Below are 17709 nucleotides of genomic sequence, written 5' to 3' on the forward strand. Positions count from 1 at the left end.
TCGACCTCGAATCTGGGGAAACGGGTTCAAGTCTGGGCTAGGACACTCAACATCTTGTGATTCTGGGCAAATCACGCAATCTCCCTGTGCCTAACAAAATGAATGTGTCTGTCTGTAATGCAACCGGTGTGTATGTAAAGTGCTCTGATACCTTTGGGTCAAGTTCGTGCTATATAAAAGCCCCAAAAATAAAAAAGGATCTCTGTGACAAAAGCAGTAACCCACTGAGTTATCCACTTAACATACAGCTTTGTGAAACCCGTTCTTTGCAGCAGGCATATTGACTGTCTCTGCTACTTTATGATGAGCCAAACAGCCCTTAGACCAAGTTCTGACCTCTCTCTGGAGCAAGAACATTTTTCACCAGAGTTTTCTTGACATTTGTATTGTTGCCTGGTAACTGCTGGACATACAAGTAACTCTGCAGCAGGAGCTTTTAATTAAACTCATAAGTTATTTCTAAACACAGCTTAACACCCCCGCCGCCCTTCTCGAGGTCAGAGTCAGGTGTGGCTGCACCAGTTGCACTGCACTAAAGCCAGCCCTGGTGGTACATTAAGGCTGATTCTCTCTTGGACAACTGTGAAGGTTTGCTCCTCTGGCCCAATCATACCAGAACTGTCTGTGTGACTTACCTGAGCAGTCGAGGTGGACGGCCGCCGGGCCGCTGCAGTTGACGCCGTCAGGCAGTAAGTCCTGCCACAAGTTGGATTCATTCCCCAAATGCTTGTCGTTGGGCTTCAGAGTCTTCCAGTCATGGCTGCTGCTTGGCACAGTGGGAGAGGGCAGAGGCGTCCCGCAGCCTAGCTGTTTGCAGGCCATCTGCGCGGCCTCCGGCGACCAGTGGTCCGGACACACGTCCATGAGGTCGGTCTGCTTCTTCACCAGCAGTTGGCCGCCACAGGACCGCTCAGCGCCCTTCAGTCGCCCCTCCCTGTGTCCTGGCAGGGACAGAAAAAAGAGACATCAACCTGGCGGATATTTCAGGGGTGTAGTTCTGGGGGGGAAGGGGGTGTTTGGGGTGTTAATTAATTTATTTACAAAGTAATGGCATTTCATACCTTAAGTAGTAAAATTCTCTGCTATTGCAAATGCATCTATACTTAATTGTTTGTGAGTAAGTTACATAAATGGAAAAAAGGAAGTGGATAGGTCAGATGAGGTGCTCGGCAGAATCCTCATACTTTATGTTTTTGATGCTTGGTGTAGCGTCTTCCCCAGCCCTGGAGCATGAAAACAGATCACGCCTCAAACGAGAGCTGTAGTGGAGCATATCTTTATTCTCCATTCACACACTGCCTTTACGTCATACTTCCCATTACCACACCCTAACCCCCCCACCTCGTAGCTCCTGTTCAGAGTCTGCCCGGACCAACTAGTGTGCATAACATAAATATGCTACATCTCCCCCTTTGTTAAATAAAAGATGTCAGGCATCACTTGAAATCACATCTCCTCAATCAGCCTTTGAGGAGCTTGCACTAGTTTCCCAGCTCAAGCGAACAAGGTGATCGAGGTCCACCTTTATCAGGTAACGGCGGCACAGGCTCAGGAGCGGGATATGCGGGTGTGGTCACCTTCAACGTGGTTTCAGGAGCTGGCAAGTGCTGAGGTAGGTTTTTAAAATGTGATGTGCCCCATGTGATGGACTTCCCAGGACCGTATGCTGTCACCATGTGTCCCTCGCATTCCACCACCAGTAAAGGGTCAGTGGCGGAAGGGGTGTCTGTTTTCTGTTTTTCTCCGCTTTACCAGTCTCCTTTGTCAAGGACAGTTTCCAGGCATGGCGGTGCTGATCGGCATGCACCTTCATTTTGTTTTTGTGAGCAGTGTCACTGTCACGAAGTTTGTCAACATCCACTGATTGTGCTGATGTTCATTGAGGTAGTTCTGTTCTGATGGCTCCCCCAAACAACAAGGTGGCTGGTCTCTCACGCAAGTTGTGGAGTGAGGAGATAATTGATTTACTCGCAAAATGTGCATGCAATCTCCTATTCATTCATATGGGCCTGTAGGCTCATAGGAATTAATGGAAATGCTTCCTTGTTTGCGACTTGCAATTTGCGAGTCACAATTAAGGAATGTTTGGGAACTGCTAATTTTATAGCGATTCCCTACATGCATAGGCTTTTGCAATTCTTTAATTGCAATTCCTTAATAAACTCAATTAAGGAATCGCAAAAGCCTACATTGATGCATGTGCCTGTTAGTCCTTACTGTGACAAGAAAGGGCATTCTGAAAGAGCTTGTCCTCACTTGTCAAGAAATGAACTGGCTTTTTGTGAAAAGAATGAACAACAAATGACAAAAGAAATTACAGAAATGCCTTGTGATGGGAGCACGGCCTCTTCAGCACGGATATCACGTCATCCCTCGCGATCACCACCACAATCCCCTGTTGCCCGGACTACCAAAACAACCCGGACCCCACCCCTTTCTCTTTCCCTGCAGGAACCAGTCACAACGCGGGACACAGCGGAAGTACATCCCCATGACCCCGGAAGTCCCTCCCCCTTTCCGGAGGCGGATCACAGAAAAGCCGGAAGAAACAACAACACAGCGTTCAAGCAGGAAGACTCGTGGCAGGAGACGGCTTGCGAAGAACCCCCGGAGAAGAGAGACGACCCGGAACCAGGAGACGAGGTCTGGACGGAGGACTGGTGGAGTCCAGAGGAGGACGCTGGAGAGCGGCCGCAACTCAAGGACGGAGTTGCGGCGGGCCAAGTGAGTACCAGTTCCGTGTGTGTGTAAATATTAGGAGTTACGAGAGTGTGTAAATAAGTAGTCTGTACATAGCTCCGTGTATAAAATAGTTCCCTCCTCACGATTCACCGTGCACTGTGTATAGATTGTATATACGTGTGAGAGTGGCACTATCACGACTGTAGATAAATACCCTTGCACGTCCCGACACCAACGTCACCCTATTCCCTGTCCGCGCTATATCGGCACCCCTCTTACCTTACCCTCCCTTTCCTCACAGTCGTTCTAAACCCCAACACTCCGGTGAAGGAACAGGATCTTATCCTTAGATCCACCGACAGAGCTAACGGCCCTATTTTCTCTCTCCTTTTCCCCCCCTCCGAGGAACCACCGTCCGGGAGCCGAGCCTATTGACACCTCGAGGATCGGCCCGACTACCGTCAAGACCAACAGCTGTCCCTGGAAGACCACACCCGGAATACTCCCTACCTCGGACCCGGAACCCGCAATCCGTTTGGAACACTCTGTTTCTTTGTGTCATCCCATTTGCACCTTTGTACATTAATAAACACCGGCTACGAAATAGACCACTACATACGGCCTTCACGCCTGTTATTCCGGTCTGCTACCCCCACCAGCCCACAAGTGGTGTCAGAAGTGGGATTAACCGGAAGCATGGAGGCCGCGGTGAAAAAGTTAGCAGATTCCCAAGAACAACTCGGGAAGATGATGGAGCTCTTCTTGAAGACGGCCGAAGAAGACCGTGGGCAATTGCACGATGTCTTGAAGGGGCAGGGAACCGCTCAGGACCAGGCTCTGGGGAAGCTCACAGATGTCTTAGGCCAACAACGACCCACCGCGTCGCTTCCTTCCGTGGTACTCCAGAAATACGTACCGGGTGAAGACCCGGATTTCTTTTTTACTAATTTCGAACGGCTGGCCCTAGCCGCTGCCTGGCCACCCGACCGCTGGGGTCATTACCTGGGTCCGTTACTGACTGGTGAACTGCAGGCAGCCTTCCAACAGGCTAATGTACAGGGACTGACCCCCTATGCCGACATCAAGACCTGTATCCTTGAAAGATTAGGTATCGATGATGAGACCTATCGGGTGCGGCTCCGCCAAGCAAAAGAGGGACCACAGGAAACACCAAGAGCCCTCTCCTTCAGGATCAAAGATCTGGCTGACCGGTGGTTGAAGTCCGCGACCGCTACTAAAGAAAAAATACTTTCAAAAATATATTTGGAGCAGTTCCTGGCTTCCCTCCATCCTGCCACTCAAAAGTGGGTCCGTCAGCACGCCCGTTTGACCCTAGAGAATGCTATTGAAATCGCCAGCGCATACAGTCGCGCTCAGGACTTGCAGAAACCTAAGGAAGATCATGGTCACCGAATACAGCCCCATGGCCAACCCCGAGGACCCCGTCCATATCTCGCCAAGAAACCTGAGCCTCCCCCGTTGTTTCCTTATCCAGTGATGTCCAGACCCCCACCACCTGGTCCCCAGTGCTACCATTGTGGAGGTTACGGGCACATTGCTCGGGTTTGTCCTCAAAAAGAAGAGCCGATGGAGGTGGGAATGGCCCGAAACTATGTGTGTCTATCCTCTGGCCCGTCTCCTCCCGCTTTCCATCGCCCTGTACGAATAGATGGACATCAGGTGTCGGCCCTTGCAGACACTGGATGTAGACAAAGTGTGCTCAGACCTCAAGAGATACCCCACCCGATCGGGCCCATAACCGGTACAGTGGCCATCCAGTGTGTACACGGGGACACAAAGGTTTACCCGACGGCCGAGGTTAAAGTACAACACTCCCTGGATCCTGGAAGTACCCTGAATGTCGGGCTTGTTCCTTCCCTGCCTGAACAGGTTATCTTGGGCAGCGATTACCCTGGTCTTCCTCGCCTTCTCCAGGACACCGCCACCAGCTTAGAGAAGTGGTGGTCTGAGGCTCCTTTTCCCGACAGTCCTCCAGTAGTCGGAACAGACACCATTCGGATGACCAAGTCTAAAACCCAAAAGAAAAAGGAAAAAAGGAACTACTCTAAAGCCTTCCCAGTAAGAGTAGAAGAACATCCCTGGGAAGTTGACCAAGAATTTCGGGCTGCTCAGCAGGAAGACCCTATACTACAAGAAGCCTGGGGAAGGGCCCTGGACCATGAAGATCCGCTGCATGTAGGTCCCCACTTTTATAAAAAGAACGGACTCTTATACAGAAAGGGAGGACCCCAACAGCCGTCCCAGTTAATAGTTCCAGGACCCTTCCGCGACAAAGTGTTGTTTCTGGCTCATAGCCATCTACTTGGGGGTCACTTCAGTGACGAAAAGACGAGTCAGGCCATCCTAGAAAAGTTCTACTGGCCAGGCATCCACCAGCAAGTCAAACAGTACTGTAGGGCCTGCCCCATTTGCCAGAAGAACAGCCGGTATCGCCCTCCTAGAGTCCCGCTACAACCCCTTCCTTTGATAGACATCCCCTTCAGTAGGGTAGGGATGGATATTATAGATCCCATGCTCCCATCCCGAAGCGGTTGTCGGTATGCGTTAGTCCTAGTGGATTACGCCACCCGCTTCCCTGAAGCCATACCTCTCCGCCAGCCTACCAGTCAGAACATTGCTAAAGCTCTAATATCCATTTTTTCTCGGGTAGGCTTTCCCAGAGAAACCCTAACTGACCAGGGAACTCCCTTTGTATCCTCCCTCATGAAACAGGTATGCTCCCAACTAGGTGTGAAACAAATCAGAACATCCGCATACCACCCCCAAACCGATGGTCTTGTGGAGCGGTATAACGCCACCCTGAAAACTACCCTGAAGAAGCTCTTGGCCTTGGAAAGTAAGAGGTGGGAGGAAATGCTACCGCTAGCCCTCTTTGCCATCCGCTGCAAGGTTCAAAGCAGCACGGGTTTTTCCCCTTATGAACTTCTGTATGGCAGACCCCCTCGGACCCTACTAGATATGGCCAAAGAGGCCTGGGAGGCAGAACCCGACCGTACCCGACCTCTGCCGGAGTACATACAAAACCTCAGAACCCACCTGGGGCAAATAAGAGACATTGTACGCCAGAATCTAGTAGCAGCCCAAGCCAAACAAAAGCAACAATATGACAAGGGTACCAAACCTCGTTCCTTTCTTACTGGCCAATTGGTCCTCCTTTTAATGCCTTCCTCCGACCATAAACTGTTAGGGCAATGGCAAGGTCCCTATCCGATTCTGAGACAGGTCACTTCCGTGACCTATGAAATCGAGCTCGACCCTGTCCGTCGGACCACACAAATCTTCCATGTAAATCTACTAAAGGAGTGGGTGGGACCCCGTCCTGTCCTCCTGAACAACTGTCCAGAACCGGAACTCCCCTATGAGGTCTGTATAGACTCAGAACTCGGGGAACAACGGAAACAGGAACTTCGGTCCACCCTTCAACCCTTACAGCGGGTATTCTCCTCCTCTCCTGGCCTCACCTCAGTAGTCGAACATGCCATCATCACGGAACCTGGGAAAACGGTCCGTCAGCGGCCTTACCGGCTACCTGAGGCTCGTAGACCCATTATCAAAGATGAGGTAGCCCAGATGCTCCACATGGGGATTATCGAACCTTCCAGTAGCGATTGGAACTCGCCGATTGTATTAGTCCCCAAACCAGACGGATCGGTCCGTTTTTGTATCGATTTCAGAGAAATCAACAAGATCTCCTCCTTCGATACATACCCTCTACCCCGGGTTGATGAGATGATCGAGCGTATTGGTAGGGCCAAATTCATCAGCACGCTAGACCTTTGTAAAGGTTATTGGCAGATCCCCTTACGTCCTGCCGACAAGAAGAAGACGGCCTTCTCTACCCCCGAAGGCCTATACCAATTCACGGTGATGCCCTTTGGGCTCCACGGGGCTCCAGCCACCTTTCAGCGGGCTATGAATTTGGTATTACGGCCCCATGTTTCTTACGCCGGGGCCTATCTGGATGACATAATCATCTATAGTGATGACTGGGACCAACACTTATGTCACCTGAGTAAAGTAATACACTCTCTGGGGTCTTATGGGTTCATGATCAACCCCTTGAAAACCACCTTGGCTGCTCAGACAGTGAAATATTTGGGATTCCTGTTGGGGGAAGGGCTGATCCGCCCCCAAAACAACAAAATTGCCGCTATCCACGCCATTCCATTTCCCCAGACCCAAAAAGAGCTACGAGCCTTCCTAGGCCTTTTAGGGTATTACAGACGCTTTATCCCCCGGTTTTCTCAGATAGCAGCTCCCCTCACAGACCTGTTAAAGAAAACCGTAAAAACCGAAGAAGCCCTGAGGCAACCACACCCCTCCTTGTTGGATGCCTTCCACCGATTGAAAGACATCCTACTATCTAGTCCCGTTCTCATCAGTCCAGACTATGCAAAGCCCTTTATACTCCAGACTGACGCTTCCGAGCAGGGACTGGGAGCAGTTCTCTCCCAGAAAGATCCTAATGGAGACGAACGGCCCATCCTTTTCTTAAGTAGAAAACTGTTTCCCCGGGAGAGAAACTATGCTGTAGTGGAGAAGGAGGCCCTCGCCATCAAATGGGCGGTGGACAGCCTCCGCTACTATCTTGAAGGTAGAGAATTCGTACTGTACACTGACCATGCCCCACTGGAATGGATGGCCCGTAACAAGGGACACAACGAAAGAGTCCTTCGTTGGTTCCTTTCCCTGCAACCCTTCAGGTTCAAGACTCTCCACAGGAAGGGCGCGGATCAAGCCAACGCTGACTATCTTTCTCGATATCCTTGCCAAATTACCCGATCAAGAAAGACAGCTAGGGGAAGGGGATGTGATGGGAGCACGGCCTCTTCAGCACGGATATCACGTCATCCCTCGCGATCACCACCACAATCCCCTGTTGCCCGGACTACCAAAACAACCCGGACTCCACCCCTTTCTCTTTCCCTGCAGGAACCAGTCACAACGCGGGACACAGCGGAAGTACATCCCCATGACCCCGGAAGTCCTTCCCCCTTTCCGGAGGCGGATCACAGAAAAGCCGGAAGAAACAACAACACAGCGTTCAAGCAGGAAGACTCGTGGCAGGAGACGGCGTGCGAAGAACCCCCGGAGAAGAGAGACGACCCGGAACCAGGAGACGAGGTCTGGACGGAGGACTGGTGGAGTCCAGAGGAGGACGCTGGAGAGCGGCCGCAACTCAAGGACGGAGTTGCGGCGGGCCAAGTGAGTACCAGTTCCGTGTGTGTGTAAATATTAGGAGTTACGAGAGTGTGTAAATAAGTAGTCTGTACATAGCTCAGTGTATAAAATAGTTCCCTCCTCACGATTCACCGTGCACTGTGTATAGATTGTATATACGTGTGAGAGTGGCACTATCACGACTGTAGATAAATACCCTTGCACGTCCCGACACCAACGTCACCCTATTCCCTGTCCGCGCTATATCGGCACCCCTCTTACCTTACCCTCCCTTTCCTCACAGTCGTTCTAAACCCCAACACTCCGGTGAAGGAACAGGATCTTATCCTTAGATCCACCGACAGAGCTAACGGCCCTATTTTCTCTCTCCTTTTCCCCCCCTCCGAGGAACCACCGTCCGGGAGCCGAGCCTATTGACACCTCGAGGATCGGCCCGACTACCGTCAAGACCAACAGCTGTCCCTGGAAGACCACACCCGGAATACTCCCTACCTCGGACCCGGAACCCGCAATCCGTTTGGAACACTCTGTTTCTTTGTGTCATCCCATTTGCACCTTTGTACATTAATAAACACCGGCTACGAAATAGCCCACTACATACGGCCTCCACGCCTGTTATTCCGGTCTGCTACCCCCACCAGCCCACATGCCTTTTACTAATTAAAGCTTAGTTCCACCTTCAAGACTTGATTATGACACCTCAAAGGACCTCAGTCGATTTCCGCTTTTGTGGATTCAGATGCTTCTGTGTGTTTTGTCAACTATGACTACCACAAAAGGATGGCATTTTCTTATGTCACGAACAATGATTATGGGACCTGATTGGACTACACTATTATCTGGAGATGTTTCCAAAAAACTGTCCTTTTTTCATGGCTAAACCAGGAAGACAGATTCATTTTGATTTAATCGGTTTGACGTATATCACATTGTACTGGGGACCACTTGGCTGAGAGTGCATAATGCATTAATCAATTTAGATTTGGCTTCAATTCCGTTTGATTGCTCATGTTGCCAAAGGCACTATTTAGTGGCATTTGGAGTCACAGCAGCATTTGAGTTGTTAAACATTACATTCACCTCCAGTAGCCTCAGAAAGAAATTATTAAGATATAATACAGCAAGCATATCAAGATCTCCTGGAAGACTTTAGCCAAAACAGAAGCTGCTATCCTTCCGCCTTACAGGTATTATGATTATGCCATTGAGGTAATTTTTGACAAGCCAATAAAGCATGGGAGGAGTTATTCTTTTACATTAAAAGATTATGTATTAGCCAATACCTGCAATAAAACCTGAAAAAGGGTTTCATAAAACATTCTATGTCTCCAGCAGGATCCCCCATCCATTCTGTACCAGAAGCAAATGATGGGCTCCATCGATGTATTGACTATAGAGAACTCAATTTAATTACCCTGAGAAACATGCCCCCTCTTCCCTCAATTCTGTATTGCTGAACAAGCTAAGACTGCAAAGATATTTACCAAGCTTGACTTAAGGGACACTTACAACCTGGTGAAAATTGGAGAGTGGAATGAGTGGAAAACTGCATTCAATACATGGTAAGCACATTTAGAATATCTGGTCATACTGTTAGGCTTATGCAATGCTTCTGCTACATTTCAGCATTTCGTGACTAACATCCCCAGAATTAGCTAGATGCCTTTATGGTGGTCCACCTTCACACTATCATTGCAGGGCCATAGCCAGTGGTACACTCCATCTGTAACGCCCATGACATCAGGCAATTAGATACACCAATAGTACCTTTGAGGACCTCAGCTAATACTATATTTTGACTGCACGTCCAAGGACTGCTGTCAATGCTACATTCAGACTGTATCATACAGGACCTCAGCCAATGCCATCCTCTTACTGTACCTTCCGCTACTGTGATACCATGCCTGTTCCTTTCAGTTGTGCTTTTATCTTGTTTTGTTGCTGTAATTGTGCGTGAGCTTGTCACAAACAAAGCGAGGTATAGACATTGACATGATGATGGTGAAGCATTTAGTCAGGCAAGTGTGTAAATACCATACAATATCCTAATCTAGGAATACTGCTACAGCTCTGTTAATCATTGTTACACATGTATTGTACCATCCAGGACCTCAGCCAATGACCACCTGACTGTACCTTCAGGACCTCAGCCAATGACCTCCTGACTGCACCTTCCAGGACCTCAGCCAATGACCTCCTGACTGTACCTTCCAGGACCTCAGCCAATGACCTCTTGGCTGTACCATCGAGGATCTCGGCCAATGACCTCCTGACTGTACCTTCAGGACCTCAGCCAATGACCTCCTGACTGTACCTTCCAGGACCTCAGTCAAGGACCTCTTGGCTGTACCATCCAGGACCTCAGCCAATGACCTTCTGACTGTACCTTCAGGACCTCAGCCAATGACCTCCTGACTGTACCTTCCAGGACCTCAGTCAATGACCTCTTGGCTGTACCATCGAGGATCTCGGCCAATGACCTCCTGACTGTACCTTCAGGACCTCAGCCAATGACCTCCTGACTGTACCTTCCAGGACCTCAGCCAATGACCTCCTGACTGTACCTTCAGGACCTCAGCCAATGACCTCCTGACTGTACCTTCCAGGACCTCAGCCAATGACCTCCTGACTGTACCTTCAGGACCTCAGCCAATGACCTCCTGACTGTACCTTCAGGACCTCGGCAGTGTTTCAGTCCAGCTCTACATTGTAAGACCTCATCAATGCGTTACCCTGGCTGCTTCTTCCAGGATCTTAGCCAGTACTACAACCTGACTGTAAGTTGTAGGATCTCATCAATGTGATACCCTGACTGCAGCTTCCAGGACCTCAACCAGTGTTATATTCTGAATGCTATCTTCACTCTGGGCTCATGATATCATTAATCGATCACCCTTGTCGCCTCCTCCTACCCTTGCTCCTCAGAAGCTTTGCAAGCACTATTGAGCCACAAACCTGGCTCAGACAGGGCTGCAGTGAGGAGACCTGGACCATTACCTGAGCAGATGACCTGGGCTCCGTTATTGCTGCTGCACTGTGGCGTACTGCTCTGTGCGCACTGCCAGAGATGGGACTCGTTCTTCGAGCACCGCAGTGAGCTCATCCTCACGGGATCAATCCTCCTCCCAAAGTGAAGCTTCTCCGGGGTTCTCTCATGGTTGCCACAATTCAGCTCTCTGCAGACGACTTCAGCATTCACCTCATTCCAAATGTCGCCACACACGCCTCCCCAGGAACCATCTGAGTACACTTCCACTCGGCCTGCACAGCGGCTCTGTCCGTCTGATAACCGTAGCCTGATGGTCTCTGCCAAACAGATAAAGAGCACACCATTAGAAAGCCTGCCAGCTGCCAGTCATGAAAGGTCTGAAGAGACCAATCACAACAGAGAGTTACAGGAGATCCACCGGTCAGAAAAAAGGACAGTCAAAAGATCATCCAATCAAAGTAGAGTACAGAAAGTAATTTTACTAACCCTAAAACAGGAAAGGATTAAGATATGTTGATCAGAATGGAAAAGGGAAAGACTCCCTACCAATCACACAAGAGGCCAGACAGGCCTGCTGCCTATCACCATAGAGGAAAGACAGAAGATCTGAAAATCACAGAAGAAAGTATGGGTGGTCCAATTAAAAATAAGTTGAAACAGGAATTCAGCTGGAGGACAGGCAGGAGATTAAAAGTGAGCCAGAAGGAGATCTAATAATAAGAATCAAGACAGATAAGTGATCGCTCATTCAGAAGAGAGCAGACTAGATGTCACAGGAGGCACAAGAGGATGACCAATAAGAAAGTGATTAGATCTGCACATCATAATAAATGAAATATGTGAGATCTATCAGTTACAACCAAGGACAGATGGGAGGTCTACTAATTAGAATAAGAGGCAAGAGTAAATGTTCAGATAAGAAATTAACATAGACAGACGATTTACCAATCAGAGTAAAGGATAGAAAGAAGAGATCTATTCATCAGAATTAAGGAAAGGTAGTTGAAATACCCATTAAAATCAAGGACATTAAAGAGATACAACAAATAAAAACCAATGATAGAGAAGAGTCCAACTGGTCAAAATAGGAAATAGGAGATTTAGAAACAGAAAACATTTCAGATGAGAGTTCTAGAGTTAAGAAGAGAGCTCAGGTAGAGTACCTCCTGATCAAAAGAGAAGACAGGCAGTAGATTGACCAGCCAGATGAGACAACATGAAAGACTTGAACCAATCCAACTACAGTGTACAGATGAAAACTACAAATCATATAAGAATGAATGCAGATCTGCTGATCAGAATATTATTTTGAGATATATTAATTAAGACTAAATAACAAATATTAATATAGGAGGCTGGTCACTCAAAAGAGAGAAATGAGATAAGATCTGTCAATCAGAAACGAGAACATATAGGGAATGTGGTACTCAGAAGAAGAGAGAAATAAGGGATCTATCAAAATAAAGGAAAGCCAGGAGACCTGCAGTACAAACAGAGGGACGGAAGAATGTGTGCCAATCAGGAGCAGACAGATAGGAGGTCTGGCAATCAGAACAGAAGGTAAACAGAGATGCATCAATCAGTTAAAAAAGGACAGCTGACAAATCTATGGAGCATACTAGGAGAATAAAAAAGAGTTCTGCTAATTACATAACAATTCGAATAGAGAACAAAAATGAGATGGAACAATGGGTATTTATTTATTTATTTAATTTTGGGGCTTTGTAATACCCTAGGGTATCAGAGCGCTGTGCATACGGTAGGACTCCAGTATGATAAGGCATGTAGTAAATGAGTTATTAATAGACGACCTCCATTAGTCTATGGGACAATGGACTAGGTTCTCCAGGGGAGCTTTTCATGGTTCTGCTTTGCGTCGGTTCCGCTCCAGGAACCCCGGGGACAACGTTTGTGCGGGTTCTACTGGGATTAATGCGCTTCCAACCTGTATTGGGATTGCGGTGTTTGTAGCGACCAATGCGTTCATTAGAGAGTACAGAGAAGATAATTTCTATTTAGAATGGATGTCAGCTAGGAGATCTGGTGGTCAGAACAGAATGCGGCAGGAGATCTAACAAGAACAAAAAAAAGATAGACAGAAGATCTCCTTGTCAGAATGGAGAAAAGTCAGAATCAAGGATACACGGGAGGTCTACCTGGCCAAATGAGAGGCAGGTAGGAGATCTATGGAACCAAAGACAAAAATAAGATCTTGTAATCAAAACAGAATAACAAGCATTGGCAAAGCCATATGACCTTGCTTTGTTGATGTATCACATTTGCCAATGTCTTTGCTGATGCTATGAAGAGTCAGCCAAAAAAGAAAACACAGAAAAACCTATGGCATGACTTCTACTGCCAGTCGCAGCATTCTATAGGTCTGCGCATGCATGGTGATGTATGCATTTCCACCTGTGGAATGAGGAGGGCGATAATGTTACTTTTATTTACAGATTTAAGATGGTGGACACAATTTACATCAGGAAGAAAAAAATGTATTGAGTGAAATCACTTTTAAGATAGCAGGTAGGTCCAGCAGCAAATGGAAGCTTCAAGGCCCACCGAGATATGTAATTTAAAAAAAAAACTGAAATGAGGGGGTGTGAGAGCAACAGAGGAATGGGTGGGTGTGGATGAGGACTGGCCACTGGAGGGGGGGGAGGCAAGAGAGCATCTCGGGTGCCCAAAAGTACTGTTTAGACTGTGGAGTGGCTTGAGTGCAAATGGCAGCTGCTGGGCCATCCCCACCCAAAAAAACACCAGGAGATATACTGGTATTAAGGATGAAGATACAAGATATCGACTGATTGGTAGCGTTCTTGTATAAAATCTCGCGATATGTGAAATTGTCTGCTTGTTGTCTTTTCTGTTTGGTAGATTTACCAATTACAAATGATTGTAAACAGTTTATTCAATAACCAGAAGAGAGTAGAGAGTTTGACCTTCGGATGAGTCCAGAAGATGCAGAAAATGCACATTAGATTGTGCAATCAGAGGAAAGGCTGGACAGAGGACCTGGCAACCATAAGCAAGGACAGCAAGAAATAAAATAAACAGATGAAGTGACAGACAGCAGATCTGACTACCATAATGGAAGATGAAAGAGAGGAGCAGGAAAGCAGGTCCTGCATTCAGGAGAGAGGGAGGCGGGAGATACATCATTCAAGATAGGAAACAAGCAGATCAACCCATCAGAACAGGAAGATGTCTGGAGATGTAAATATCAGACTCCAAGGGTCATGGTGCAGCCGGGAGGAGGAAAATCTGATAGTAGCCTGCTAGCAGTGCTTGCTCTACAAACAAGCGATCTGCAAGACTCACGCCTTCTAGACCTGCACTCATACATGCAAGTGGGGACTAGCAGCTCACACGCGTGGGCGGCAGTACCTATGGGTACCTACTGGACCCCGGGAGATGGTCATGTCAGTCTGCAGCTGTGGGGTTGCTCAGGGTTAGGGGTGGTGCCCAGTATTAGCAGAAACGTTTAAAGATTCATCAGTAGGCTACTCAAGGCATCAGCTTTTAATCAGACCTAGTCTTTCAAGTCGCAAGCTTTGGCGGAGCGGTAGTGCAGCGTAGGCCCTATTACAAGATTCTGGCGAAGCGGTGGCGCAACGGTGTAAATGCTGCACCATCGCTCCATCAAAGCTTGCACTGCCCGCCCACCAGATTATTCCTTGTATGTAGTCTGGCGGGCAGTGCAGCGGTTACCCCTGCGGTGCACTTTAAAAGATGGCGGTGCCTTCTAAAAAGGCACGCAAAGCGAATGCATCACAGGATTCCTGCATGGCATGGACTCGTAAGTCCATACCGTGCAGGAACCTATGTGCCACATGTTATGCCCCCCTGTGTGCTTCCACATATGTCTGCGGTACGGGGAGGTTTCCCTTCCCCCAGGCTTTAAAAGACTGGCTGAGAGGAAACTCGTAATATGCTTGGCGGAACTGTCGCAGTCCCGCCGAGCCTTTTTGCAGCCTCTGACTGCAGCTCCTACGCCGGCCGTCCTAGTGTGCCCCGACGGCTCGAGTCGTAATCGGGCAGTCGGACCGCAGATGCGGCAGTGACTGGATCCACCACCGCCCGCCACCACAAGACTGGCGGTCTGAGGACTGCCAGACTCGTAATCTGGACCTTAGTTTCTTACTCTCAACTTTGAACCAGACTTACCAAGGTATATGTGCCTGACGCAAGACATAAGTGGTATTTTTCAGAGTAAGACACACCTAGTCCAGTAAAAAAGACTTTGTGGGTCAGATTCAGGCACTTAATGAGAGAAAGCCTGATGCCTCAGTGTGTGCTAAAAGCGTCTGCACTTAAACGAGGGTAGAGAAGGAAAGCAGTGTTTTTTTACGATGGACATAAAGGGTTCAATCACACTCTGATCTTGGTAGGTCGCTTACGGTCTGCGGAATGAAAAAGTTAATTTAAAAAAAAGTAACAATTGTAAATATTGCATCAATGCAAGGCAATCTCAATTAGTATCAGATGAGAGAGATCTGCAACGTTGTTACCTGGGGAACAAAACATTGTCTATGTTTTGAGGGAATCAAGTGCATTTGTACCAGATTGTTGTTATGTATCTATGAATATTTTCCTTTGAATGTATGACGATACAATACGTGGTGTTACCACGCGGTAGGTTAGAATGCGTGTGGCTTTACATCGCAAGTCGTTTCTACAACTTGCGCTAGGTGGCGCGCTGGACTTAGGAATAGTATAAATTACTATTCCTACTCCAGGTAGCGCAACAGCAGGGAATGTGTTGGATTTAACACCTTGGCTGCTAGTGATATTTTCATCCTGTGCTGACTATTATGTTTTCCCATTGTTCATGACGAGCTGAGCTCGTCATGAGCAGTGAAGGGGTTAAAATCCAACACATTCCCTGGTGTAGCATGCTACCTAGTGCAAGTCGTAGAAACGACTTGCGATGTAAAGCCACGCGTGATAACAACACAGTCGTTGTAACGATCGCGTTGTTACCTACCTAGGTGGTAACAACAGTGTTATAACCACTGTTTCCCTTTTCCTTTACACAATAAAGTGTGAAACAATATGTATGAATTAACTACATGTAAGAATACTCTGCCAATGGTACACAGACAAAATATCGATTTTTAAATATCGATATGCAAAAATATCGAAGTTTAAATATCGATATACAAAAATATTGAAGGTAAGTAATATCGACAGTCTAAATATCGATATTGGTATGATATCAGTAATATCGAAGTTGTAAATATCGATGTTAATAATATCGAAATTAATAACTTTGATGTTACTAATATACATTTTTAAATAAATTTAGTGTATATTATATTGTATTTATTATGTTTTATTATTTATTTTTAATGTTATTTTATTAAATATTGTCTTTTACTACTGTAGCGGGTTGTGGGTTTATAGGGGAATAGGGTGGGAAGTAATTTAATTATGTTAAATTAATTATTAATTAGTAGGAATTATTAATTAATTAATTGAGAATTAATTTTAAATTATTTTTAATTAATTTATTAATTGATAAATATGTTCTGTAGCGGGTTATGGGTTTATAGGGGAATAGGGTGGGAAGTAATTTAATAATAATTAATTAATTGATATATGTTTGTACATATTTTAATTAATAATTAATTGGTAATTAATTTCTATTAATTAGTTAATTAATTATTATAATTTTTTACATATTTATAATTATTAATTAGTTGGTAATTAAATATTATTAATTATTTAATTACATTAATTATAGTAATTTTTATATATATAATTTATTGTTATTCTTAATTAATTAATTGTGCAAAATAATATTAATTATTAAATTAAATTAATTACAGCAAATGTGCTAATATATTTACTTTATTGTTATTGTTAATTAATAATTAATTGGTAATTAAATAATATTAATTAATTTTGGGTACAGGGGTATTTTTAGGGTTCAAGGTCAGTTTTCAGTTCATGGGTACAGGGGTATTTTTAGGGTTCAGGGTCAGTTTTCAGTTCATGGGTAAAGGGGTATTTTTAGGGTTCAGGGTCAGTTTTCAGTTTTTGGGTAAAGGGGTATTTTTAGGGTTCAGGGTCAGTTTTCAGTTTTTGGGTAAAGGGGTATTTTTAGGGTTCAGGGTCAGTTTTCAGTTTTTGGGTAAAGGGGTATTTTTAGGGTTCTGGGTCAGTTTTCAGTTCATGGGTAAAGGGGTATTTTTAGGGTTCAGGTTCAGTTTTCAGTTTTTGGGTAAAGGTGTATTTTTAGGGTTTAGGGTCAGTTTTCAGTTTTTGGGTAAAGGGGTATTTTTAGGGTTCAGGGTCAGTTTTCAGTTTTTGGGTAAAGGGGTATTTTTAGGGTTATGGGTCAGTTTTCAGTTCATGGGTAAAGGGGTATTTTTAGGGTTCAGGGTCAGTTTTGGGTTTTTGGGGTACAGTCGTACAGGGTAAAATTAAAATAAATTTAAATTAAATCAATTAAATGAAATTAAAAAATATAAAATTACATTAAATTATTACGTTTTTAATTTATTTTAAATGTATATGTTTTAGTTTTAATTTTTTAATTATGTTTTAATATTTTTATTTAATATTTGTAACATTATATGTATTTTATAATTATTTTTACATTATTATTAATACATTTAAAAAAACGATATTTTTAATTTCGATATTTTTGTACTACGATATTATTTTTTCGATATTTTTGTACTTACCTTGTTAGGGATAGGATTCCGATATTTTTGACTTCGATATTTTTGTCCCGATATTTTTGTATGTCGATATTTTTGATTTCGATATTTTGTCAGACATTCCTGCCAACAGGAGCTTATCAAATCTGAATAGAGACATCAAAACCT

General features: G+C 45.7%; 1 protein-coding gene across 1 annotated transcript in view; it reads right to left on the bottom strand.

The window, feature by feature from the left end:
* Positions 1–17709, bottom strand: part of LOC147684422 (scavenger receptor cysteine-rich type 1 protein M130-like) — a 156783-nt gene that overhangs the window by 115492 nt on the left and 23582 nt on the right. Inside the window, exons 3-4 of the mRNA XM_086940349.1 lie at positions 10882–11190; positions 636–941 (exon numbers count right to left, since the gene is read on the bottom strand). Of these exons, the coding sequence (XP_086796475.1) occupies positions 636–941; positions 10882–11190 (615 nt within the window). The remainder of the gene's footprint in view (positions 1–635; positions 942–10881; positions 11191–17709) is intronic.

The sequence above is a fragment of the Lissotriton vulgaris genome, chromosome 10 (assembly GCF_964263255.1).
Source record: "Lissotriton vulgaris chromosome 10, aLisVul1.2, whole genome shotgun sequence".
Classification (NCBI taxonomy): domain Eukaryota; kingdom Metazoa; phylum Chordata; class Amphibia; order Caudata; family Salamandridae; genus Lissotriton; species Lissotriton vulgaris.